Source organism: Pezoporus occidentalis, unplaced genomic scaffold (genome assembly GCF_034315485.1).
Source record: "Pezoporus occidentalis ecotype Australia unplaced genomic scaffold, CSIRO_AGI_Poc_V1 ctg93, whole genome shotgun sequence".
Lineage (NCBI taxonomy): Eukaryota > Metazoa > Chordata > Aves > Psittaciformes > Psittacidae > Pezoporus > Pezoporus occidentalis.
Genome location: NW_026916294.1, coordinates 4,974,287 through 5,001,327, shown reverse-complemented (window position 1 = coordinate 5,001,327; position 27,041 = coordinate 4,974,287). Strand labels below are relative to the sequence as shown.

Here is a 27,041-nt window from a genome sequence, read left to right as displayed (position 1 = left end):
AGACAAACACGATGTCATTTCAGTAGCAGAATCCCTTTGTGAGCCTCCTGGAAACAAATGTTTTGCATGAGGCTCAATTTTTTCTTGTTCTGAATTCATTCAAACAAATTACCCTGTGGACTCTACTTGTGGTAAACTTTTCTTGAGCCTTGTTCAGAATCAAGACTGAGTCTAAATGCTTTTTAGCATGTGAACAGGTAAACGTATCAGGCAGAGCACTGTGCCTCAGTCTTGTGAGAAGCTTAGATCAGTGTCCTTCAGTGCTTCCAGCTGGTGTCTCCATCTGTTCCCTGAACTATTGTGCTGTCCATAAAAAAGTACATTGACCTGGAACAGCAAAGCAGCTTGCTTTTCTTTCTTTAATTAGGTGATGACTTAAGATATTCACATGTGAAAGAAGATAATTTGCTTGAGTAAAGCCAACTGATAGTAGAACTTCTCTTCGTCTATGGGGATCTTTTTTCCCCTTCTGCATCTGAACAATCCTGAGTGTTTGGTTTCTCTAGTGCAGAAGCAAAGATAGAAGGCTGGCTCAGAGTGTCAGGGAGGGAACTAAGACGTAAATCCAGATGACCTTGCTGAGACTTTGAAACATTTGCTTTCCAACTGATTGAGAGCATAGTCATGAGAAGAACGTGCTTGGGAATTTTCCACCTGCCCATTTGACATCGGGCAAGAAAGAAACCATTCATTTCCTGACAGCATGTCTGAAAACTGGAAGTGGAATGGTTAGTAAATGTGCTTGTTTTTTTGGCAATCTGATTCATAGTTTTTGTATGCTCGTAGTTGCCAGTTCTTGATGCAACACATTTTTTTTTGATTCCATGAATAAAAAGATGCAACAGACAAGTCTTGAGGGCGTCAGAGCATACTGTGCTCTATTCTCTGTTTTGTTCTGCCTCGAATAGCAGGGTAAATTAAAGTATTTTGAGGCCTGTCCCCTTCCGTCAAGCCTCCAGGAAAGAAAAAAGAAAAGGGGGGGGAAGGGGGGCAGACTGAGCATGGAAAACTTGATGACATTGCTCCTGGGTTTCCTTTTCATGTGAAATTTCCCTGAAATTTTCCCCATGACTCATTTCCTTCTTGATTCCTTTTTAAGTCCATAGTTGGGTCTTTTTTCCCCCCTTCTTTTTCTTTTTTTTTCTTTTTTCCTTTAAGACAAGCAGGTAGCCTTTTCCTGCCCAGTGTGAAGTGGACTTTGCAAAGGTATATATTCAGTGGTGAAGTTATTCTCCTATTTTCCGTAAGGGCAGATGCTCTCTTTTCTCTAAGTTCTCTTTATAGCCCATGGGCAAAGACAGGAAGCAAGGAATACCCTTCCAAAGAAAACGGATGTTAGTCAGAGCTGTATTATGTGAGGGAAGAGGTGGTGGGAAGTAGGGTGTTTTATTTTAGCAGATGGCTATTGATGGATGCAAAAGTCTTGTATTGATGGGAAGTTAATGAGGGAATTAGTTGTGGCTTCATAGCTTCTGACTTGCAGTTTTCAGTTCATGCTGATGTACACTTTTACTGCTGGATACAGACTTTCCTATAACTTGTTCTGTGAAATGCCACCTGCCGTCTTCTGCAGTGGTAAAAGCAGCTCTTTTCTGGATCAGAAACTTACCTGATTAATTCCTTTTTATTGGAGAACCAAGAAATATTGTCCAGTGTGAGAGATGTAAAAGGTTGATGAAACATCACAGTCCTTGACCAACCTGGAGTCATTTCCACTCATAAAATAAGTTCTATGGAATCCATAAATACTTTATTTACTATGGATAAATTTACTGTTACTAGTCTGACCAAACACTTGGATATGCTTGAAGCTTTGCAATGTAGCTTATCTTACAAGGAAAAGAAAACCAAGACTCCCTGGGTTTTTCTAGTGCCTGTAAGATAACGGCTTCTGTTGTAAAAGTATCCACAAAGAATATGTTCTTCTAGTGCAACTAAAGTTTAGCATAACAATTCAATGCATCTGAAGCATTGCAAACCCTGGAAGATCTTGGCAGCACTTCTTGGAATATCTTATTCCATAAACGTTTGTCTGATCTGATCGCCAAACTATCTGAATGCTCCTTGCAGTGAATTAAGGCCTGTCCTCTTTTCCCCTTCTTTTCCTACCCCCTTCCAGGGTTCAGATAAACCATATTATTAAGAAGACCTGAGTCTTTTGAAAAAGCATGCGATCTCCCTAGTGAAACTAAAGAAATCATTTAAATTCTAAATGATTAATTTGCTGGAAGATTAATCTTAAATACTAGAAATAAGATCGCCTACAGAGGTTAATTCAGTTTTGATCTGCACATTGGCAGTATCTTTGGTTTACGTAAACACATACTACGTTTTACTAGCTGTTTCCTTTCTCCAAACTTACAAACAACCAAATGGAGAGCCTTGAATGAAGAATGTCACTTACACTTTAGTTAGAAGCATACCTATCTGTCCTCCTCAATCTCAGAGCAGTCCTCCTAATGTTGAAAATTCCATGATTAAACTCCTGTATCCTTTATGGAAAAGAAGCTTGTTTTGTAGAGAGTTTAAGCTGACTTATTAGCTATGCTTTTCCCATATCACTAATAGCATCATTTTTAGTTGGATTGGTACGTATGAACCAAGTTTGGGATCCTTGAAAAGAAGTCTGAAGAATGAGCTGAAAACTGAAATCCAAAATAAGATTGAAGTAAAATAATAATAATAAAAAAATAAAACTACCCCCACTCACCCTCCTACCCGAATATAAGTAGAGAAATTTTCCTTGCTGTAATGTACATTATGTCAGAGGAACATGCAGATGCAGAGAGAAAGTGGCAATTTCCTTGACTGTGGCAATTCTGGCTTAGTTCCTCTTTCTAAAACGAAGGGTGTTTTGACTCAGATATACTTGGAAACTAGATGATCTTAAAGGTCTTTTCCAACCCTAACTATTCTATGATTCTATTGCAGCTCAGTTTTGCTTTTGGTGTTATTTATACATTTCCAACGTAAACTGTAAATTCTTAGCTTGTTTTCAAGTATCAGCACATGTAAATACTGGTATTTGCTCTTCAGCTGGTTGTTCAACTGTATAGGAGCCCTAAGCAAAAACTTGCTGATGTGTTTGATTTTTACAATCCTGTTTCTGTGTTCTCGTCTCTGAATGAACAAATAACTATAAGTAGTTGTTGGAAAAGCTGAGTTCTTGTAAACTAGGTGCACACTCAGCAAGTCCCTGGATAAACTAGGCAAACTAAATTTCCTAGCTTGGTCGCTGTTCACTCATTTGAATTGGGAGTAATTTGATTGGGAACAAATGTGGCTGTTCCTGAGTCAGGAGGGAAATTATCCGTTGAATATGGTTGTCATGACAAAAGGAAGAAAAGTTTTGGAATCAAAATGGCACTTAAAATGTTACCACTTTAATGGTTGTATTAAATAGTCTGTTATTAAGGACTGGTATCCTATTGCTAATGCATTGCATATGTAAAGAGTGTGTCTGTGGAAAGAGGTTAGGGTACTCGTGGCATTAGTAATAGTTATATCCTTGGGACTCTTAGAGAGTCATATATTAGCCTCATAGCATGCTGAGTAAGGAATCCTTGTGTCTGGTGTGTTAATCATCTGTGGATTACTTCTTTTAATTTATAATATCTTGTAAAAATCAGACCATCTAAGGGAATATTCTGGTAGTCATGGTGATGCTTGGCCAGTGTGCGTTTGACCTGGGATGGTCTTTGAATACATGTGATTATATGGAAAATAAGTTTGGTTGATCAAATTCAGTAATGTTTGTAATGTGTTTTACTTAGCTGTTCATGATACATGGTTACCTTTGTCCAGTTTATCTAAATGAAAACTGAATTGTCTTTATGGAAGCAAAATTATTAAATCAAAATATGGGTCAATAGCAGAATAGAGGGAGATGTTAGATACCTGCATGCTAGTGTTTTAAAATAGGGCAATCTTCTGGAATGTTGTCCTAGACAAACTGTTGTTGGCTAAGTGAACTGAATTGAATAGCCTTCCATAAGCATTTGATTACATGATCGAATGCTATCATCTGGCTTTAAGTTTTGAGGAGGACAACCCCATGACAACTAAAATACTGTCTGACACAGTTTTTCCGAGTATCTTCTGGTGGCATTGATGAAGCATATTCTTTTGTACGTGTAAGTCAGCAGGAACAAACTGAGAGAGAACTGAAGAGGGAGCTGTGCTGCAGAAGCACTTCATCCTGCAGGCTTTCTCATTGCTGAAGTTTGTTGTGGCTCTTCACGTGTTTGGTCACTTCCTGCAAGTAAAAAGAAAAATGGCATTTTCCAGCCTCACTTCTTGTCCTCTTCATACATAAATGTTAGTGAGCCTGATAACCTGGTTCTTGAACTGATCTCTAAAACACCTTGAAGGGGCTAACCTTCATTATTTGCTGAAACTCTGTGCAAAACTCTAAGCTGTGTGAATGCACAGCAGTGGTTGTATGTTGTTGGAGGAAGACCTTTATTCATAACAGGAAACTTCCATCTACCGTCTTTCTTCCCTTCCTTTTCTCAGAAGAAAAACTTGAAAAAAAAACCCTGCCAAATAGTAGCTTTTGGTGGGTTCTGAAGTCACAAAAAGGTGAGGAGAGCGAGGCATCCCGGAGGTTAAGTGTCTCTTCAGCTTTTCCTACTGTGATTGCAAATTTTACTCGGGAGTTCTAAAGTATTAACCCCCTGTAGATCAAGCCTCCATGAAAATAAGCTGTGTGTATATTTGCTGCTTCCTAGGAAGAGAAAGTAGAGTTTTCTTTTGTGAAGTTAGATTATAGGATCAGCCTACTGAATGGAGTGAAATGAGATGGGGAATGAGGGGGAATAATTCCGATGACCCAATTTAAGTTACTTATGTAAATGCCCAAAATGAAATGAAGGAAATCCTTCTTTGATGGATTGGTACTAGGCTTGGCAAACTCCAAATTGCATAAGGCAGTTTTGATCTGGGATTTAAAAAAGTCTGTACTACTTTGCTGCTATGAAGCAGAAGGCAGCTAATTTCTTTTCAGTTTAATCTTTTCTCTCAAACATTTGGGGAAAAAAAACCCCAACCCCAACCAACAAAAACCTTACTGCAGAAACACAGTAATGTTATTGTGATATTTATACAAAAGAGGTGAATGCTGACTTAAAGGCAGTTCTTACAATCACTTCAATTCTTTTGTCCTCACTATCTGTTTGAGCTAAAAGACTGGAAGAAACGTGTTCCTTTACATAAGCATGTCTCGCTCTGGAAGCTGCTTGTGGTTTAATGTTTCATCACATAATGGCAGCTTATATGTGCTGCCAAGAGACCATTACTACTTCTAGTTGTGCTCAGGCTGTTTCAGAGAGATACCTTTAAGGTGAGAAAATGCATATTTAACAAATCCTGTCATCCCTGCCTGTGCAGTGAGAGAGCTTTGTGTGAACTCTTACCCCATTCCACCAAGCATAATTGCTGACGTTTCTGTGGAGCAAGTTGCATTTAAAAAATTAAAATAAAAAGATGAAATAAAAGCAAATACTGGAATCAAGATGTGATTTACAGGGAGAGGCTTTAGAAATGGCTTATGTAAATAATGAAGATTATTTGAATGTAAATACTGCAGTCTGTCTAGAAAAAGTTTTGCTTTCTGCAAGGAAACCAATGGGCAGGTTCATCTGATTTGTTAGAAACTTAGAAAATGGGTTGTTCTGTAATAAAAACGTGATACTTTGAATTTTTTTTTTGTTTTAGCCCCTAGTGTTACTCTCTGAAAGCACCAACTGCAGCTTTACCTCCGCATCCTTTGCCTAATGGGAGTATATCAAAGAGCAGCACATGCTGGGACTAGCACAGGGCTATGCATGTGCTATTTGAGCAGCCATTGCTTCCAAACAGAATTACTGTGGCTTATGTTGTCTCAGCATTCTCTTTGAAAAGACTGTTATTTGTGACAGGATTAAACTGATGGGTGAATTTGTTTGTTGAACAAATGAATTAAAAGAGAACTTTGATTGAGTACTATGGGTAGCAATATCTGTATTGCAAGCTGAGTTAACTCTGTGCATAGCCTATAAAACTTCTATTCCTAACTATTGATGTAGAAAGTTGTTTACATTTCTTGATATATTCAAATCCAGGGCAGAGGGAAAATGAAGACTTAAAGAACAGTTTCACGGACATTTGTCTTCAGTACATTTTTTTCATGTGCTCATCAATACAGCAAAATTAGTAATCAGCTTTAATTGCTCAGCAATCCTCGACATCACATAGTCCAATGATTGATTCCTCTTACCAGCGTTACTTTAATAATATATCTGCTTGATACCAAAAAAAGAGATGTTTTAAAGAACTGGCTGTGCAAGCTGCTTTTCTTACAGTTCTGGTTCAATAAAATGTTCAGCTGTGGCAGAATGGGGAAGGAAACACACGTTGTAGCTTGTATCTAGATTGGAAAAAACCTGTCGGTATGATAAATCTTGGCTGATGTTGAAAACTCGGGGCTCAGCAGGAATCCATGTGTCCTCAAATTTTCTCCTTACTGTGCTTTTGAAAACTTTTTACAACCAGGTTTACCCCTCCTTCAGTTTATGAGACGAGGGTTCTTGGGAAGGATGGGCAATGGAAAACTCCGGCTGATACATGCCTGAGTCAGGACATTTGTCTTCTGGGTATAATTGGCTTCAAATTGTCTTTGTTAGAAGGCATGTCGTTTTGCCTTGCTTGGCTGTAATACAGGTTTGAGTTTGACATAGTAAGTTCCTTTATTCCCACTGCTGCATTGTTTAGGCTCTTTCTGTCCGCTCTGTCTGGTTGTTAACCTGCGACAACAGCAGGAGCAGTGAAAATCATTGGTGTGAGAAGAAAGTGCTGAGTGTTGGTCAGCTTTATGTAAGATTAAAAATGATATGTTTTAGCCTTGAGAAATTACGGGCTTAATCTAGGTTCTTTGTGTTAATCCAATACTATATAAGAGTATTTTTCTCACAACACATTTGTAGATACTACAGTAGAAGTTGCAAACATTTATCTTCTATTTAAGCCATGAAAACTGTATTATTAATCTTTAAATAAAACAATATAATTCTCTGTGTATTTCTGTAGAGAGCTGTTAAGACCATCTACATACTAAGAGGTACCCTCACGGAAAGACAATATTCTTGTATAAATTCAGATCAAAGTACATATGAGAATTCATACCTGTGTTAAGAGTGGGAGCACTCCAAAGAAGTGTCTGCATATGTTCCCCTGTCAAAATTAGGAGTTTTAAACTTAAAACCTTGCTTTTAATTGTTAAATTAAAGTCACATCTTAACTTTTCCAGAAGTGTCACTGTCTCAGTCATTGTTCAGCGTGGATGTGCTAAGGGGAGGATATCAGAACTCTGAAGGGCAGGACCCTTGCCTTGCTTGCCACTGGGGCTCTTATTTCAGTGCTGTTGTGGAGAATTAGGTTTCAGGGTGTGCTCAGGATGAGTTAAGATATACAGGAGTTTTTCAGTTAGGTGCCTCCACCAGAGTAGAAATTCGTATGCTATTCATTCTGCCCATGAGCTTGGAAAGCAGCATCCCTACATGCCTTCTTGGTTTTATTCCTCTGGGAAAAATGGCAAGTTGACCCAACTGCCAATTAATTAATTCATAAGGTTTTAGTAAGAGAGCAATTTTACTGTCTTGCTTTGAGGAAGGTCTTGTAACTATAATTTCTCTAAGTAGTTCCCATGCTTTTGTTAGTATTTGTTTATGGTAGCACGAGTACCCTTAATAGACTTCAAGTAATATGTTGTATTTGATCCTTGTGTTGCATTATTTGCCATCACTACTTTTACTCTTGTTTATCAAGCTGTTTGCTTGATGGTCATGCTGGCAACAAAAATATTTCAGAGCTTACCATCTCAGTATAGGGTAAGATAGCTGCCTGTTCCATGCTCAGATGGAACAGACCTCAGAAAAATGTCTCTTAGCTCTGGGACATAAGAACATTTCATAGTCAATGCTGTTATTTTTAATGCTAGCACTTCTGTATTCAGCTTTGTGGCTGTGCTTGTGATGTTTTCTCTTAACTTCAGCATGCCCTGCAGCCATGCCAGAAGCGGACTAGCTTTTTTGAGGCTGTATGGTTTTGGATGTAAAGATATACTGTCCTTCAGTTATTTGGGAGTACTGAGAGTTTCAGCAGTGTATTTACTTGCATAAGACGCAAGGAGAAACCTCAAACTGATGATAAGGGAAGGGAAGCAGAATATCATCAACATCTGGTTTTGACACATCTGTGATTTAAAATTTCCCCAATAAAAATACTGCTTCCACAGTGACCATTGCAATGAACTCATTAAAGGCATTTCAGGAGCTGTGATTGCATCTGGGAATTCTTCTGAACTAGAAAGAGGTATGTGCTTTCTCATATATTCTTAGCCAGCTGTTCAGGTACTTCACTTATTAATGAATGTATTTTACAGCTTGAAGATAAACTCTTCTAGCTTTTCTTTCTGTGATGTGTTAGTATGCTAATCAGAAACAGCACATGCTTTCCAGGAGTTTTGTTTTTGTATTATCTTTTCCTGAAAGTTCAGGGCACTTGGTAAAAAGGGAGACATATGCCAAGGTGTGTTCCCACTTGGAAATAACTGAGAGAATGCTGGATCTTAGAAGAGAAATTCTTGTGGCAAGAGGTGAGGAATAAAAAGAAGAAAAACCTTATAATGAATCGCTCATGAATTGCTCGATCATTAAATCTGTCTGGCTCTAAAGAAAATTCTAGATACAGCTGATATAAAACATGTTCCTTGACTACAGAAACAGCTATGAGAAGATTCCTGACTTAGGTATTTCTGGTAGCATTTAGGTATTTCTCTACAGCCAAATCTGGATATTATCTTCCTTTTTTGGATATGATTTATCCAGTGCAAAAATTGAGTCACTGCATTTTGTCTTAGGTTCCTTGTTTTATTATTATTACTTTTAAAGGGAAGAAGGGAAACCAATAAATAACCTTCTCTAGACTACATCTACTTTGTCAGCTTCTCCTCTATCTTCCACATGATAGTGTTGGTGTAGGTCAGGGTATTCTTCTGGCTTCTCATCCCTGAAGTATGAGCAGTGTTGTTTCCTTAGCTATCTAGACCATTTTTGCTTCAACAACCAGAGTCTTTTGAAAGTTGTTCTGTCTTTTTGTTCCTTTCTCCTACCACTTTGCAGCATTTAAGGCACTTTTGTAGCAACATTAGCTCTACTGAGTTGGAGACTGGAAGTGGTCAGCTGCCCCAGATTTTATCTATAGCTCTTGTGAGGTTTTCCTTCTTTCCTGCCCCTTTTCTTTGCTTGACAGCTGTTGTTAAACTAGATCATTGCTCAGGTATAAAATCTAGTAGTCCTTCAATAGCCATAATGGCTTATTTCCCTGACTAGGTCACTTGTTGTCCTGTAATTATTTCATGGATATTTTATTCTTGGATTGCCTAGCATTCATGTCTCTGCCACAACATGTTTATCTAATGAATCGGCCACTGACAAATGAATTTGCAGCTGACAAACTCATTCTTACTGTAATACTGACTTGGCCTCTGTGGTAGGAAATCCAACACCTGTTAAACCACTTCTAATTCTTTTCTTATAAGCTCCTTTAAGTTCTGGCAAACCTTATTAGAAACTGAGGTTCTGTTTCAAATGTGATACTGTTTTACATAATACAAAGCTAAAAAACCCAAATCTTAGTTTTAGATGTTGCTTTTTTCCATTTGTCTTCTGGCAGCTTAGTAAAGTATTGCATAAGCCCTGGCAGATAACTTCCCCAGTTGCTTCAGCATTGAATTACTTTATTTAGCTTCTTACACTGGTAATTTGTTAAAGGCTAAAGTGGCCTTGCTAAATGTTCATGCAAAACATTTTGTTATTCATTTGTCAGTAGCACTGGGTCCTTTGCGTCTAAATGCAAAACACTCTACAAGTAAGAATCAAGTGTTTGTTCAAGTCTTCTATGTGTTTGAGGGACCAAAGCTATTCAACTTTAACAAGAAACATGAGTTGCTTTATTATACTATATTGGTAAAACATTTTCTGGCTTTGAGAACACTGAAGTTTAAAGAAAAATGTTGTTTGTTTAATAGAATTGGATTCAGTAGCCTTGGAACCAGAAGCAACATATCTGCATCAGCCTGCTGCTGTGCATGGGCTGAGAATCCCTGCTGAGACACAGAGCTTTATTAGCTCGAGTACAGATCATCTAACTCAGCTGTGTGTCCTCCCAGCAAAGCTTACTTCTGTGCACAGCACCACGCAGATGTGTGAAGGAGGTTTTTACACGGTGAAATGCAGTGCTCTGTTAGAAATGGCTTTGAAGACCTGGATTGACTTGAAGCCCCAGGACACCGCTTTGGAGTTCTGTCAGAAGATAAGCTTCTCTTTATAACTGGTGGAAAGAATGTATTGTGGAGCTGAAGACGGGGTTAAAGATACAGTTCTTAACACTGGTTTGTAATGTAATCTTATAAATATCCAGATATGCTGTTGACTGATGCTGCTGGTGAGCTATGCAATTGAGATTTGAAGACTGTTCTCTAGAAGGCTCTGAAAAGCACAGCAGAACTTCATCTCCTACTGTAAGGTCTTGAAGCAGAAATATTACTAGTTAGTAGTGGGACAGCAGTTTGGCAATAATGTGGGTTTTGGTTATATCAGTTTAGGTGTTCCACCTCCACCAGAACATAGCAGTTTGAGAGCAGGATTTCATGTCCAGAAATGGAACAAATGCCACTCAACTGTTTCTGCTGCTTCTAGTGGGGGTGAAACATTTGTAAAGTCTCTGCAGGACTGCTGCATTTTCCCTTCTTTGTTTCGAAGCCTTCCAGGTAACACACCTGTTCTTGCTACTTTACTTACCTTGGAAAGCAACCAGCCTGTACGCGTAACTCATTAGAAAACTACCATTTAGGTGGCTTTTAAAGTTATTATAACCACGTGATCTTTGCTGATGTGTAAGTACGCTTCAAAGTGCCATGTATTCCTGAGACAAAGGCAGCCCTGCAAAATTTCAAGTCCTCTGAAGAATGGAATTTTCCAATTAAGTGGAAATGTTATTTGCAAATGTTTGGGTTTTTTTCCTATCATATTTGTCTTGGAAAAATATTGAAAAAGCCTGAGGCAGTTGCGCAGACACAAAGGCTTGGCAGAGTTTCTGCAATTGATAATAGCAATTTATCTTTATCATTATTAAGAAAAATCCCATAGTGACATAAATTTGTCTGTAGGCACTGTTCACCGTCTCTCATACAAGCACTGTTTAGGCAGAATAACGTGCATGGTAGGGAAAAAAAGATAAGTCTCTCTAGTTTTTCTTTTCAGAAAAGCTTTCCATAAGCTGATCTGGCAACTGATTCTAGGTGGAGACTCACTGGCTTCAGTGAGTTTGCTGTTAGGGTTTTTAGCATGGGGCCTGCTGAAGTTTCACAGCATGTAAAGTGCTACTAAGAAAAGGAATACAGTAGTTTAGCAATTCTGTTGTTTTACAGGTGATGGCTGTCATAGAGATATTTGAAAAGATAAAAAAGCAGCTTTGATTAAAAAGAAAAACAATACACAACCAACTGTGCCATAGTATTACCCACTGAGATTCACGTTTATTTGCAGCATACATTATAACTAGAAAAGGAGGAATTGTTTGGGGTTAATAAATTTGTTCTGGAACAAAGAATTATTTTGTAAAGGATGCTCACAGATACAAAGCTTTCACTGAAACTTTACAAGTTGGGTACCTTGCTTAAGGCCTCCAAAAATCTGCTTTTACATCCCCCCTTTTTATTTTCCTATTTGGACTCTTCAGGATAGTATGAGTTAGCACAAGTGTTCTGTCATGATTACTATGCTAGCGATGGTCAGTGGGTTTTGTAGCTTGTTCAATAGGCTGTTTGAATTTTGTTCATGCACATCTCCTGTGTTTCTTTTGAGTTGGTAACCTGATGAGAAAATTCTGTCTTGATGGGGGTAGAAAAGGCATTAGAAGTTCCATGGATGTATCCTTACACAGAAGGGAAACGTGAGGTACTATCAGTAGCTTGAGAAAAGACTTGATCTTGGACATAGTGAACATGGCAGAGCTTTTAGAACCTTGGAAAGTCAATGTCTTTTAAAATTGTGCATACAGGATCTGTTTGCAGTGCGTATCAATAACTTGAAGAGCTTTCACTGTTCTCAGGAAGTGATTTTGGTTCAATGCCAGCGGCAGAGATTTTCAGATACTCCGCTAAACACTCTACAAGTTTTGTTTTTGAGTAACTGTTCTTCGGCACAGAGACCTTGATTTCTGTCCCTCAGCTGAGGATTTTCATGTGAAGTAGGTACTTCTGACATTATAAATGCCACCCTTCCCTGTCAAGAATAGCTGTGAACTAAAGGGTTGGGGTGCTCTTATGCAGGGGGAAGAAACTGTTTTATTGGTTTGCTTTTAATCTCTCCAGTTACAAAGTGGAACGTTTTATCTGTTTTTCATATTTTTTCACTTGGACTTGCCCTCTGTCAGAGTTGGTCAGCTATTTGATCTGTTGTAGACTTTTAAAACCAGAGGACTTACATTTGCCAGCTATTGACCACAAGTAGCTTTTTTTGGTAAGTTAGACTGGGTCTAAAGCTGACCTGCAGCTTTTACGTAATATACCTAATAAAACTCCAGAATTGACCACTGCTCCATGTTTGTGCAAGGTTATGGGATTTTTTGGTTTTATTTAAAGACAGGGGATGAGGGAGATGGGAGGAATACAATACCTGCCAAACCTATATTTGATGACTTTTTATACTGGTTACTGTTTCATATAGGCTTGTGAGGCCACAGTAACTTGCAGGGTAGTACAGAGTACAGCTATGTGTGGAAAGCCATGAAGAAGTAATTAGAAATTATTTGTGTCTGTGTAATCTGCATAATAAAAAATGAGTTAGCTTTTGGTAGAAAAAGCTCTTGTGTTCTTCCTGCAGCAGCTCAAATTTGCCAATTAATCTATGTTTCCTGAATATAGTAAAGAATGAAAGTGAGCTACTTTTCCATAAATCATTCTTTTTTTCTCAGGAAGCAACTGTAGCTGTTGCTTGATACCCTCTTACAAATGATTTTAAATACCGTAGCTCATGCTCTCATTGGTCTAATGGTAGTCTGGAGCAACAGTGGAAAGAGCGCAGGTAAACAAGAGTTGAAAGAGCATTGGATAGATTTGATGTCTGTACCCTGAGTGAATTATCTGCTCACACTATCAGAGGGCTGTACTGCGAAGTATCTTAGCCAGGTCTTTTTGCATTTGGAAAGACACCATTACTTGGAAGAACAAATTAAATATTCTATTAAATTTTTTATTGAATTATAATAGTCATATTAAGTCTTGGCAAATAAAAGAGTTAATAAATTGTAAGATGCAGCAATAATCATGTTACTGGTAATATTTACGGAAATTACACATTAAGTATGGTACTTTTTATTTTGTGCATGTGTAATCTAATACCTGCTAGACTGTTACAGAGGGTGAGGGATGTGGTTTGTAATGGTAATTATCTTTTATTGCCCTATCCTGTATTGTTTTATGATACACGGTAAATCTCTTGCAGGTTTTTAAATGCAAGAACTGAATAAGAGGGAAGTAGTTTTAATGGTCAAGTGCATGTTTCTTCATGTTTTTTCTGTGATAGTGATCTGTGCCACATTTGTGTGTTCCTTAAAATACTGCAGTGCTCAAGAGAAGGATGAGAAATAAAATATACTTCATAGACAAGCCTGTGGAGGCTGATTGAGCTTCTTGCCTGTATCATGTGGGCTACTGATTAGAGTGGATATATGTGCAATTAATAATTCAGCTTCTTCCTGTCATTGCTTCCCATATAACCTCTGCTATTTGTGCAGTTTTTTAACTGAGGCATGACTGAGAAGTTATGTGGTCAAAGAGGTGGGTTAAGTTGTAGATCTGGCAGTACAATGGAGTTGGTCTACAAAAGCATGCTGTGAGCATTTTTCTTTTTACAGTGCAGTACTACATCAAAGCTAGTGTTTTGTTCTGAGTGCAAGAAGTGGTAAAAATTTCCTTTGAAATGTTGTGATGAAAAACCCCTAAAATGCTCAGACAGAAAAGCCTGATTCTTTGCTGGGCTTGAAACATTCTGCTGGGAACTTTGCCTGGCTAATGTATTGTCACTTGGCTGCTGGCTTGGTGGTTGCTGAGACCCCTGCGTTGTTACCCTGGGAAGCTGGAAAGGATTGTACAGCTGCCTGAGCTTCTGTCTTGGTGATTCTCTTTAGTAACCTTAGTAAACAGTGAACAAGTAAAAGCTGGGGTCATTCATCCGATGGCTTGTTTAATGGTCACCTCTGGAGTTGGCAGTCTTTGTGCCCCACTTGCCAGCTACTTGAAGTACAGTTCAGTTCACCGTGATGAAAGTTGGTAAAAGTCGTTGTGGAAATTGTGTCGTCTGACTTGGAAATGATGTTTCAGAATGCAAAATCGAACACGGGAGCTGGAATTTCCAGCTTGCCTCTTTCATTTGCCATACTTCGAGGAATGAAATCAGTTTGCAGTTGACTGCTGGCTTTCTTTGCAGAGCTGTTAGAGAAGGGGCATCATTGGCTGGCTGTGTGAGTTTCTGCTTGATTTCAATTGAAGGTAACATTTACCTTTTCCAGTGGTAATTGACTGAAAGAAGAATTAAACCCAGTGCCTAGTATTCCCAATTCAGTTCTTGAAGACTAATGAACAATTTTATGGCCTGTTCTGACTGAATGGAAACATACTGACCTGGAACAATACAATGTTGTTTTATTGGCACTAAAGAGCCTTTCCTTATTTTTTCAGTAGTGTAATAAAACCTGATCTGCTCACTGCAAATCAGTGCTTAAAAATCTCTTCAGTTATCAAGCAGCTGGCTCTGTTTGTCCAGGTACTATTGCTTAATTCCATGCTGGGCATTAAATCTTGTTTTATGTTGAACCTGGAAGGTGAATTAACCTGTTTGTACAAGAACTTTGAATTAGCCAGGAACTGTTACGGGAACGTGAAGCGTGTGGTGAGTCTTGACTACCGTGAAACTTCTACACCTTTAATTTTAGAGCTTGTGTTGTTTCTTACCAAGTAAACTTATTTTAGGGTGGTGAGGCACTGGAATGGGTTGCCCAAGGAAGTTGTGAATGCTCCATCCTTGACGGTATTCAAGGCCAGGTTGGACAGAGCCTTGGGTGATATGGTTTAGTGGGAGGTGTCCCTGCCCATGGCAGGGGGTTGGAACTTTGATGATCTTAAGGTCCTTTCCAACCCTGACTATTCTATGATTCTATGATTTTGCATCCTTTGCCTGTTTACAAGCCATAGAAACGGTTATGAAGAAAACCTACTTTTGTTGGAGAGAACAGGCTGTTTAAAACTTTTTGAAATCATCATCCTCATAACAAGCTGTGGTTTGTCTGTCATTCCAGCTGTACCTGGAATAAAAGCATGTATAGGATAAGCAGAACAAGCCAAAATCTGATCACATGGTGGTGCCTCTGCTTTATGTTACTATGCAAACAAAATGTTTGCATTAGAATACTGAGATAATTTCAAGTAAATATTCTAATAAAGGTTAAGTTTACAGGAATGCAGCCAATTTGGAAAGCAATTTGTCCTGTTGTAGCCAAGAATTTTTAAAATGAACTGAAATGTGAAACAAAAATTGTATTTTATGAATTACTGTTTCTTGTTACCTGGAGACGGAGCATGTTTCCCTTCTGCTATGGCAACGAGAACATGTGAAGTACAGTACCCCAATAACTTGGAGTTCTGCCACTAAATAGATGAAGAACGACAAGCCTGGTATGAGGGTGCTGTCTTTCTCACAGTTCGCAGCTTTCAGTCTGAATCTTAAAAGAATTTCACTGTCTCTGACCCACACAGCAAATGGAAAGTAGCTTTAAGATGCATGAAGGCTGTATTACATGCTAAATCCAGTGCTGAGAGTGATTACTGCATTAGGAAGAGAGAGCTGTCAGCAGCAGGAAAGGAATACTTCTGCACCTTGAAAATGCTTGGGCTCTTTTAGTCAGACTTCCTGTTGAATCCTTTAGTTAATTTCTTGGGTGTCTCATCTCCGACATGAATCATCTCCCAGTTTCTTTGGTTTGAGATTTTTCACGTTTGTTTTAGATCATTTTACAAGTCCTTATTAAGTACTCCTTTCCCTTTGAGATTATTTGGTTGTTTTTAACATCATGTTTGAAGCTGCTGTATTTTGCATTGATTTGTAGCTGTTACTTTTCTTGCTGAATGCATATGTTATATTTGGGGTGGGTGACATATCTGTAAATTTACTTTGATTCTAAGCTAGGTGTTTTAAGGGGCTGATAGATGCAAAAGGGTGCTAATAGAGTCCATTCCCTGTTGTCTTTGGTAGTAGGTGCCTGGGAATTCCTCAGGTGGCTGGCACAATGGTAAACTGCGTACAGTAAACAGCCAACACAAGTTGACACCAGTGTGCAGAACCCGGCCTGGCCTGGAAGGAATGCTGATCCTGCATGCCAGTTGTGCAGTCCTCAGCATTACGGCGTTCCTTCTCAGCAGGGTGTGTGGCTACTTGGAGCCTTCTGCTCTTTCCTGGCCCAAATAAGCTTGTTGGTTGGGGCTTGGAGCAACCTGCTCTAGTGGAAGGTGTCTCTGCTGGTGGCAGGGGGTTGGAACTGGATGAGCTTTAAAGTCCCTTCCAACCCAAACCTTTCTAGGCTTCTGTGACTTTCGCTGACTACCCCAGTGCCTGTGCTGGCGGTGGCCAACACCCAGCATCGTGTGGTGAATACCCATCCTTGACTGTTGACGAAAATGAGAGTGTATATATAAATGTTTCTAAACTGACATGTATAGGTGACATGCATTTTAAATCATGTAACCTGTTTCCTGGGCTCTAACACCACCACGTGAAGCCACAACGGAAAACACATGTGTTGAGTGTGTTAACAATTTCACCTTGTTGCTAAAGTGAGCTTGCTGAGCACTGTTTCCAGAAGGTCAGCTGGATGGTGGCTTTCTGCTGTAAGTTCTTCATTTTATCATAGGTTTCTTTCTCATTTTGCAGTTTTTCTCAAATTTATGAAGGGGGAGTTGTTTTTTCTGTTCTCATACCTGTTTGCATGTTCTGTGCTTTATTGTGGTGGAGGTGATTCAGAGACAAAGTCTATCCATTATTTTGGATAAATGCACACATATATGTGTAAAGCTGTATAATATTTATTATATTATATATAAGCAATAAGCAAAATGTATGTATCACGCTTTTAAATGTGGCTGCAAGAAAGATAAATGACATTGATTTAACACACGTGGTATCTTTTGTGTCTAGAAATTTAACCCAATAGAATGCAGTATAATTTATATATGCATGTACTGTAATGTTAAAGAAAATAGTGCTGGGTGCTGTTTGAAGAAGAGAAACCTTAGAACTTCCCTGGGTTTTTTTTTTCATAGCTCAGATGCCTTCATCTTAAAAAGAGTCTGCAATAGTCTTTCACATAAAAGAGAGAAAAGATGTTTTTTTTTTCCTTGAATATTTGGCTCTGTGCTATGACTTGAAGGAGGGACCAGTATAAACTGTGAAGAGCCCAGCCTGTGACTAAGTGACCTACATTGCTTTCCTAGGAGTCAAGGAGGATGAAAGAGTGATGTCTTCCAGCATTAACTCTGTGGTTACCTGTGTCCAGTAGTCAAGTGTTTGGAGCCAGGACATGCGCCTCTGCATTGTCCAGCACCTGCTTGGAACCAGGGTGTCTGTCTGGTGAATGTCATTGTGTCTGACCCCATGAGCAATGGCTCTGAGCAGCCTCACAGAGGACCAGAGTTGCCTGCTGAAGCTAAATGAAGTCATGTTCTGTGTCTGCTAGGGGGTTTTACCTGTCTGAAAGCTCTCCGTAGGTGTTCCCAGATGTTTTGTTGTGTGATTTCCTCAAAAAGAGCTTGATTAGATCAAACACATTGAATTTTAATCCTCCCTGCTGCCTTTTGCAGTAGGTCTCAAATCTTGATTTGTCAGGAGAAGGCCTTTTCTTCTAGGGCTGCTGCAACTAATGCTTTTCTTTGCCCTTTCTATATTTCCTGTCCTCTGTTTTATTTTCTTTTGTCCTCTGCTACTTTTATTTTGGACTTTCCACGCACAGGTTTGCAGTAACAAACACAAGAAGGCAGTTGGATCATTGTTCCTTCAGTGCAGTGCTCTTCAAGGATCCCTTGATATGTCAGAATTGATTAGTGTGTGCGTATGTAGACAGCTGGTTATTTAGTTCCTGCTTTTTGGCAGGAAAGAGAGTGCCCTGTGCTCCAGGATGTGAATAATGTGTATTTGTTTGAATTCCGATTTCATTGTGGTAAAATATTTCTGATATAGGTATCAGCAGACATTTGTGTTTAGTGCTGCTTTATTTGTTGCTGTGCTGCAGGAGTTGGGCTAAATGCAGCTCGCTGTGTCTTTCTTACATTAACAGATTTGCATGGCCTCTTCTTTTGGCCTTCCTCCAAATATGTACAGTTTAGAAAATCGTTTAAACCCAGAAGTATCCTAAAATAGAGCTACTTTCTTGTCAACACGAAATAGCAGAATAAAACTGGTGTGCTAGCAACACTAGTGTTGCCGTTTCTCAACTTCTGAATGCTTTGCTGTGCAAACATTATTGCTATGGACGTTGCACAAAACGTGCTTGAGATAAATCATGTATGTTACATTACACAAGGCTTAATGGATTACTTTTCCATTGCTCATTTTAAAATGAAAAACACCAGCTTCCTGTTTTGCTTGTCTTGAAGTCCTGTCCATCTGAGCTCTTACAGTTTCTAAAATAGCTTGTCAAAAAAGGCATTCAGTGAAGTGACTGAAAAGTGACTTCTACTTAACCTTTGGTCTTCTAAACAATTGGTTGAGTCCTAAATAGATGAAACCAGACTATTTTTAGGCCCATATCTAGAGAATTGAGATTTCCACATTTGCTTTGTCGTAGCTGGTAGTAGTTGCTAAATTGTGAAAGCTTGTAGCTATTGCAAATGCTTGGAGGATTGCTGAGTGTTCCGCCATAATGCATTAAGAAGCTCTGTGCACTGTACATTTCAATTTATAATGAGGGAGTCTGGCTGGTAGCACTGAAATATTCCCAGTCTAGACTACTGTCTTAAAAAACAGAGGATATTGGCTTTTTGGTGGAGTAAGATGGAAAATAACTGATAAGGGCAGTTGAAGTACAACAGACTTCAAAAGGTCTCAAATTCTCTAAGCCAGGGTGGGTCGGGAGGTTTCAGCCGCTGCTTGCCTGCCCCGCTGAGATGAAAAGGAGCTGGTGTTTGAAATGGTTGAGCAGTCTCGCAAGCTTTGAGTAGTTTCTGAAGGAGGTCACATGTAGAGTGTTGTTAGGTGGGGAAGACGAGTTTCTGCGACACTGTGTTTAGCAAGAAGAAACAAAATGGATAAAGAGAAAAAGCAAGGTTCCCTGTCTTTAGAAAATGCTAACATTGATGTGTTGCCAGTTACAACAATAATGGCTGAAAAGTTTCATGTAACAAGTGTTCTTAGGTGTTTTTAGCAGGGCCTGTTCTGATAGGATGAGGGGTGATGGTTTTAAACTAAGGAGGGTAGAGTCAGGCTGGATGTGAGGGAGAAATGTTTTACAACGAGGGTGGTAAAATCCTGCCCAGAGAGGTGGTGGATGCGCCATCCCTGGAGAGGTTCAAGGCCAGGCTGGATGTGATTCTGGGCAACGTGATCTGGTTGAAGATCTCCCTGCTCATTGCAGGGGGTTGGACTAGATAAGCTTTGAAGGTCACTTCTATCATAAACTATTCTATGATTCTGTGATTCTCTTCTATACCTTGTTAATACCTCTGGATAACAAAAATGGCTTGCTCAAGAGTTTAGAGTGGAACTACGTTGTGTACTAAGCGGAGGAAATTATGATGTATCTGTTACTTTTATGAATCCCTTTAATACCCTATTGCTCCTTACAAATTGCTGTGTTTATGAAGTCATTCTCTTACTGCTACTTGTGAAGTAGAGCATCTTGATTGCGTTTACTGTCATCATGTGTTGTTAGCCATGGGAAAAAAAGGAGCAATATTGCCTCAAACTAGACTTATGGACTTGAAGAGTTATGTATTTACTTTCAGTTTATCTAACACAGTGCCAACTTTCTTTTTTCAGAGCCATGGTGTCATGGAGAGGGATATACTTTGTACTTACACTATTCTTGGGAAGTTTTTTTGGAAGTATATTCATGCTGGGTCCTTTTCTACCTTTGATGTTTATCTCACCAGCCTGGTATCGCTGGATCACCGATTCCATTGTGGCCACTTGGCTCACGCTCCCAGTGGTAAGTTTCAGTGTGATGAGTCAAGTTCTGGGCAACTGTTTGTAATACCACGATTTAGTTTGCTCACTTACACGTTTAATAGTTGTTTTCTTTCCATGCTTTTGTTAAAACGGACCTTAATACACTTACTAACTGTGGAGACTTAGGTTTTAGCTCAGTGATGGAGATTGTCCCCCTCTTCTTTAACAGTTTTAATTTAAATGTAAATGTAAGCTAATACCATGTCTTAATAGTACTCTTGAAAAGGCCTTGTTGTGACATCTCCATCCAGTGTCAGTTAGATGCTGATCAGAGGGGTGTAGGTGAAGCACTAGGAAGCAGGATGACTTTTTAACATTACATACTTCCTAAATGAATAGTCTAACAAACTATTCCTTTCAAGTGTGCTCCAACTATCTAATTAGGAAAATTACTCACTGCCTGGTACACTGTTGCTGATCTTCACTATTCTCTTACTTAATCCCTCTTAGAATTTAGTCCTTGTAGTTGAATTAGAGCAAATGATTTCAGCTGAAGAAGAGCTGCCCCTAGAAATGATGTCTTCCTCACTTATAGTGCATCAACTTTATAGGTATAGGAGAAATATACCAATATATATTTCCGGCAATATATATTGGAAACCAATAACAAAGCCCTTCCCTGAATTGTTCCTGAGGAAAGGCAGTATGAATGGGATCTGTCTCTTCATCCATCCTCTGAAAACAAAGGGACTTTGTTCCATTAGGCCTTTAAAGATTTGTTTAACTTTCTAGGAAGTAAAATGCTATGTTGGTGTGCAGAAATACATCTCTTATGTCATAAAGTTTTATTTTTATTACGTATCAAATAATTTACTTTCTCTGTTTCTGTCTTGTGTGGTTTAAAAGGGATGTGAGCTGTTTCCTGTTCTAAAACTTTTGTCCTTTTCACCATTACTAAATGCAATGAAATTAGGAGGGAAGAAATAATTACCCATAAAGGGAATAGAGGGATTGTTAGTTCCTGTGATGATGAAATTTAGCTGAGTAGTGATAGTGTCATAGATTGACTCTTTCACTGTTTGTGTCCCAGTTCTTCTAAAATTGCAAATCCCAAAATCAGATACCGGTCTTCTATCTGATTGGCTGCCTGAGCTTTATAATTCTGGATCATTGCAACTAGTTTGTGATAACATTTGTTGTCCAGAAGTTTGATTTCAGCCCACACTGGACCTAAACCAAAATAATTTGAATGCTTTTGTGAAAAAGATTGTTTTGTAAGGATCTTGGGAATTTAGGTTCAGGAAAGAGGTCTAAAAAAGATTTTGCACCCAACCGTTTTGAGGCTCAGACCTTGTCTGTATTAGTTTTCTCCCCTTATACTATTCCATTGGTAGGAGAAGCAGTACTTGGGTTTGTGTCTGCAGACAATAAACTAATGTTAGACCAGTTGAACTCCAACAGGGAAACTCTGACCCTGACCTCTGTGGTGTAAGAAAGGAACTTCTACTTTCCTCACTCCTCTGCCACATGCTATTTCCTTTCTAGCAGAGTCTGTAGGATGGGACAGTGAGGTGGGTCTTAACTGTTTCAATTTAGTTTGGCTTATCCTAGCACTAGGGTATGTAGAACGGGATATCTGTTTGTTATTATGGTTAAGTAGATGTTAAATATGTAATGTGATTCTTATTAAACTATCAGAAAAAAAGCTGCTTCTTTCTTTCCTGAAAAGAAGATAACTGTTTACCATTTTGAGCTCTACAGCCTGTTCTGCTTTTGCAGTTGTCCGCAGTTACTCTCGACAGCAATACCTTTGCCAGAATTATAGTGAGCTATGAATAGTATTAATATTTGGCACATAGAATGCTTTTCATTCTGAGAGCTCAAGCCATTTGCAATTGTGAGAATGTCATTCCCATTTTACAGGTGACTTAAACTGAGAAATGTGTGTTCTTTGAGGTTCTGTGGCCCAGAGGTGACAGAAATATGAACAGAATAGAAAGTGGTTTTACTTCCTGGAGCTCTGTTTAAATCCCCAGACTTTGCTTTTTTTCTGTATTTTTTCTGGAGAAAGAATGAGGAGGAGAAGGTAAGGAGGTAATTTGAAGTTCTGTACCTTAAGGCCAAATGTTTATTCCTCTATGTGTCCAACCATGTTTTGGTGATTTCTTTTCCTGCACTAACTAGGTTGGACAGTATCCTGCCAATGGCCCTGATCTTAGGGCTTTGAGTCCTATCTCTAGGTAGTATCTGTTGTCTGCACCTGGTTCTTGGGATTTTGGACCTTTCCACTATTTTTCGGCTAGGCTTTAAAAGGTTGCAAGGCACTAGCATTCAGCCAGTTGTGGGGTAGAGGCAGGTTTCTAGGTAGCAGTGTAGACCTGTACAGACCTAGGTCTGCTTTAATGTACTGTGTCCAAGCTTGTCTGGGATTTCTCTCTCTCTGCTGCTCTTTGTGCCATTAGGTTCTAGCTATTTTTGCAGGTGGAAGTAAAGCACAAACCTGCTGACCATTTGGATCCAAGCAGAAAGCAAGGCAGCTTCTGATGCCTTCCCAGCCCTGCCAGTATTGAACAATAGATTATTTGTGCAACCAGTCCCTCCTTAGATTACCTACCAAGTTATAACTGATACCCTTACTTTTATTCGTATTTGATAGTATTCCAGGAAAAACCAAGGAAAGGTAAGTTTAATGTTGGACATAATTGGAAAAGAGTGTTTTTTAAGAAGCCCTATTTAATTATTGTTTCCTCTTCCATTAAACAGCTGACTGTTACTGTGGGAAAGCTGTTTGCTTTATTAGAAAACAGTCAGACATTTGTTTACCAGTGATTATGGGAGTGAATAAGTGAAATAATGCAAATGAGTTTTTATTGCTGATGGGCTGATGCTTTTCTTCTGGGAGTGCAGCCATAAAATTGAGACATTATTTCTAGGCCTTGCTGGAAATGGTGTTTGGTGCCAAGGTGGTTGTCACTGGTGATGGATTTGTTCCTGGAGAAAGGAGTGTCATTATCATGAACCATCGCACACGAATGGACTGGATGTTCCTGTGGAACTGCCTGCTACGATACAGCTACCTCAGACTTGAAAAAATCTGTCTCAAATCCAGTCTCAAAAGCATTCCGGGATTTGGTAGGTTGCTACACCCTTTCATTTGAAGGGAAAATGTGTTTAAATTTTGACTAGCAGTGTTCATGTCCTGTTAAATAACCTAGGTTTAAATTCTGTTTCAGTACTTTAAAAGCAAATTGTGCACAATATGGGGCATATTGAACGATTAAACCATAGATCTCCCAGAGGACACCTGGACTTCATACTTAAGCATTTCTTTTTAAAGATACTACATGTGCTGCTGTTTGCTTATAGGTAAAAATATTTCTGCTTTATGTACTGAAAACATTTGTCAAAAGTTTGCAGATTTTTGAGTCTTTTCAAAGTCTCTTTCAACTCTGTGTTTTGATGCTGTTTCACCCCATGTTGCAAATGTTCTCATCAAGCCTCTTTCTTCATTATCAAATTGATACTATTGAGAAGATTTATAAAAACCGAAAAGCCCTGTAGGCAATTGCAGAGTTGATGGTTCATTTTAATAACTGTAGTTTTAAATTGAACTTGGTTACGTAAAATATGCTGTACAGGATATGAAATAATCAGTATTTATAATGGTGTAGGCTGGAAATGGATCTGAGTTGCATATGCTCGGAGAAATCGTTTCAGATAGGCCAACAATTGATGTTCAAATGATTTCTGAATAAATAGGCAGACTTAGCTGAAATAAAAGCATCTCTCTGCCTTCTTTTTCTCTCTTAGATTTATTTGCTGTTTTATACAAAACTAGCTTGGGTAGGATATGCATCAACTTTATGATGTCAAAAGAGTAACTTTATTTATGGTTCCCTTTTGTCAGGCCATTTATCAGAACAGATCATTTTGGCAAGATTCCATACCAAGAAGCTCTCTTACTTTTGTGCTGTTATTGCACTCACTTGCTCAGCCTTTAGTCCTCTTGAGTAGGAGCAGCAACTAGGTAACATACTTTCCTTTCCGTAGCAGACAAACATTAGGGTTAGTTTTACTTGACAAAAGCCATTTCTTTTAACATTACAGGTAATGAGGAAATACATATTTAGAGAAATGTTTTAGCTGTATAATGCAGCAGAGATGTTTTGAAATCCTTTCTGGAATGTGCTTCACATGCAGCTTTTAAAGTAGTGATGGAAGATGCAATCAGGAGTATTGGCTGGAAGGTTCACAGGTTTATCTCTTTGAAAGTAGCATATATTTTGTTTGTAAGAAAACATTTGTATGTATGCTTGTTAATACCTTTAATGAAACTGAAAGTTCAGCTCCAGGAACTTGGATGCTACGTTATGCTTGACAAAATTTGTATCCTGAAAGGCTGTTAGGAGTTATTTAAAGGTTGATTTTATTATACTTTTTTTCCCTCTAATTCTCATTTCTTTGCATAAACTGAGCACATCGGCTAGACTTGATGAGTAGGCTCAGGCAGATGGAGCTGTAGCAGACAAGTGTTAGCAGACTACAATGCCATCTTTGTTCAGTCTGACAGAGTAGCTTAAGGTGCTAATGAAATTCTGGGCTCATGCTTCACTTTGTGGGCTGTGATGGTAGACATTTACTCCTGGTGTCTGTGCTATAGGATTGTAATTTCTGGCAGTAGAGTAGGTGCCTGGATCTCTAGTGTTATAATCCACTGTTATTTTGCCAAATCCCTAAGTACCCTCCACAATATATAGGCTTTGAGTATTTTGGTTGCAATGTTGTGAATTACAGCTTATTTTTTAGTAAACTGTTAATGTTGTGCTATTAATCACAGGAAGGGAATTAAACTAAACAACATCCTTCACTCAAGCCATAATTTGATGCCTAAAATTGTGAATGATCAGCTTCTCTTCTATCATAGTGTATCTAAAAAGAGGCCTTAGAAATACATGTCTGTGTTCAGTCAGGCTGTGTTTTGGGTGCCAGGTTCTTGCAAAAATAAAGTATTCCCTATAGCCACATAATCAGGGGATAGTTGGAGACTCTTAGATTAAATTAAGATTGCTGGAAGAAGATGACGATATGCAGTTTGGTAGGGCAGTGATATAGTAGAGGATGGTGTCTAAAGAGGACAACCCTGAATCTCATAGGTAAGAGTAGAATTTCTCCTGCTTATCTCTGCTATGCTATGTGATAGACCTTTCATAGCTGTTTGTCAGATTTAGTTTTGGGGTTTTTTTAATTGTTTTGTGTTTCTTACGTGAAAGTTTTGTTTGTTTTATGAGCTTGTAAAAGCGAGAAGATAACTTGGAAATCAACTAGATACTTACTATAATTGATCTTGAGATGTTGCTTGTTTAAGGTGTAATATTTGTGGAAATTAAACCATCTACTTTCATCATGTCTTTCAGTTGCATCTTCTCACATATTTATATGAATTAGTTGCACATAGTCGAAAGTACAGGATTATGGATATATTCATCTATTCGCTAGATGTAGCTTAATGGTAATTTTGCTTTGGTTTTGAGAAATACTTTAAAAAATATAGTGTATTGCTCTCAGTCCCTTTTTTTTCTGATATTTCAAAGGCTTTTTGTTTTTTAACAAGCAGTTAGTTTCAAATTATGTGTGAGATAAGGTTTATAATGCAACGCTTTCATTTCCCCAATTCTGAAAACCTGGCTAGTATTAAGCATAGCACCTTTGTTGTCGTAAGTACTTTCTCATTTGGGATGTAAAAATAGGCCTATGAGAGATTATACTCATCCAAGTGGTATATAAGATAGGTGAAGAGCAAAGCTTGTCATGGAAATAGATCCGGAGTCCTTGTTGCCCCTTTTGTAGGTTAAAAGTATAAGGGTATCAGATTTAATAAGCCTGTGTTACAAGTAGGCAGTTATTTTCTAGTTAATGATAATTAAAATTGGAGGAGTCAGTATTTCAAGGAGTCTCACTGAGTCATTTATCTAGTTCTTAAGTTATTAATTCTTTGTATTCCAGTGTATGAAAATACTTTAAATTGATTAAAGGTGAGCCTTAAAATAAGAAGTCCAAAGAAAAACAGATGGTCCTCTCTTCCTGGAACTGTGGCTTTGGCCAGTAAAGTTTTCAAAAAGAGGTATTATGTTTCAGTAATCTCAATTTCAGATACATTCTTGCAGTGTTTCAGTCCAACTTGCCAAAGTTGGTGTCTCAAGGGAGCACTGCTCTGCTCATAGCTGTTGCTGCAGTTTCTCATCTGACATCATCAGGAACTACTGACACATTCTGCAGTGTCAGTTTTCAAGGAGAATTTCTAATGGCATTGACAGTTTCCTGAGTAGTCTGACAAGCCAGGATTTCTCTACCATACTTGTAATAGATACCTACAACTTGTACTCTCGTGTAGTCTCAATTAAGAAGGTGTAGCACTGGAAGTGATGCAGATGATGGTGCAGTTGTGTTCAGCATGCAGTATGGGATACATACTGGTCGAGTAGGTACCAAGGGACGCACACAGTAGTGTCAGATGACCCGTTAATGGCTAGGAAACAGTTGCATTCTTTCTCTTTTTTTTATTTTGCTTCTTAGTTTCATTTGTAAAAGTCTTGTGATATGAACCAGTGGAAATAGAGATCAAAGAATCATAAGATGGTTTAGGTTAGAAGGGACCTTAACTATCATCCAGTTTCAAGCCCCTGCCATGGGCAGGGACACCTTTCACTAAACCAGGTTGCTGGTATACTGCGGAGTATTTAGAAGCAAAGATAACTGAGTAACTGTCCAGATCTTCATCTCTGAATTCAA

General features: G+C 38.7%; 1 protein-coding gene across 7 annotated transcripts in view; it reads left to right on the top strand.

Moving 5' to 3' along the window:
• LCLAT1 (lysocardiolipin acyltransferase 1) overlaps positions 1-27,041 on the top strand; it is a 118,650-nt gene that overhangs the window by 20,768 nt on the left and 70,841 nt on the right. For 3 of the 7 annotated variants that reach the window (XM_062605834.1, XM_062605831.1, XM_062605830.1), the window contains 2 exons: positions 20,124-20,292; positions 23,186-23,384. In XM_062605834.1, coding sequence (XP_062461818.1) covers positions 20,124-20,292; positions 23,186-23,384 — 368 coding nt within the window. Of the gene's footprint in view, positions 1-14,569; positions 14,591-20,123; positions 20,293-23,185; positions 23,385-23,485; positions 23,619-27,041 lie in introns of those variants that run through there. The other 4 variants (XM_062605835.1, XM_062605836.1, XM_062605832.1 and 1 more) reach the window with 3 other exon arrangements.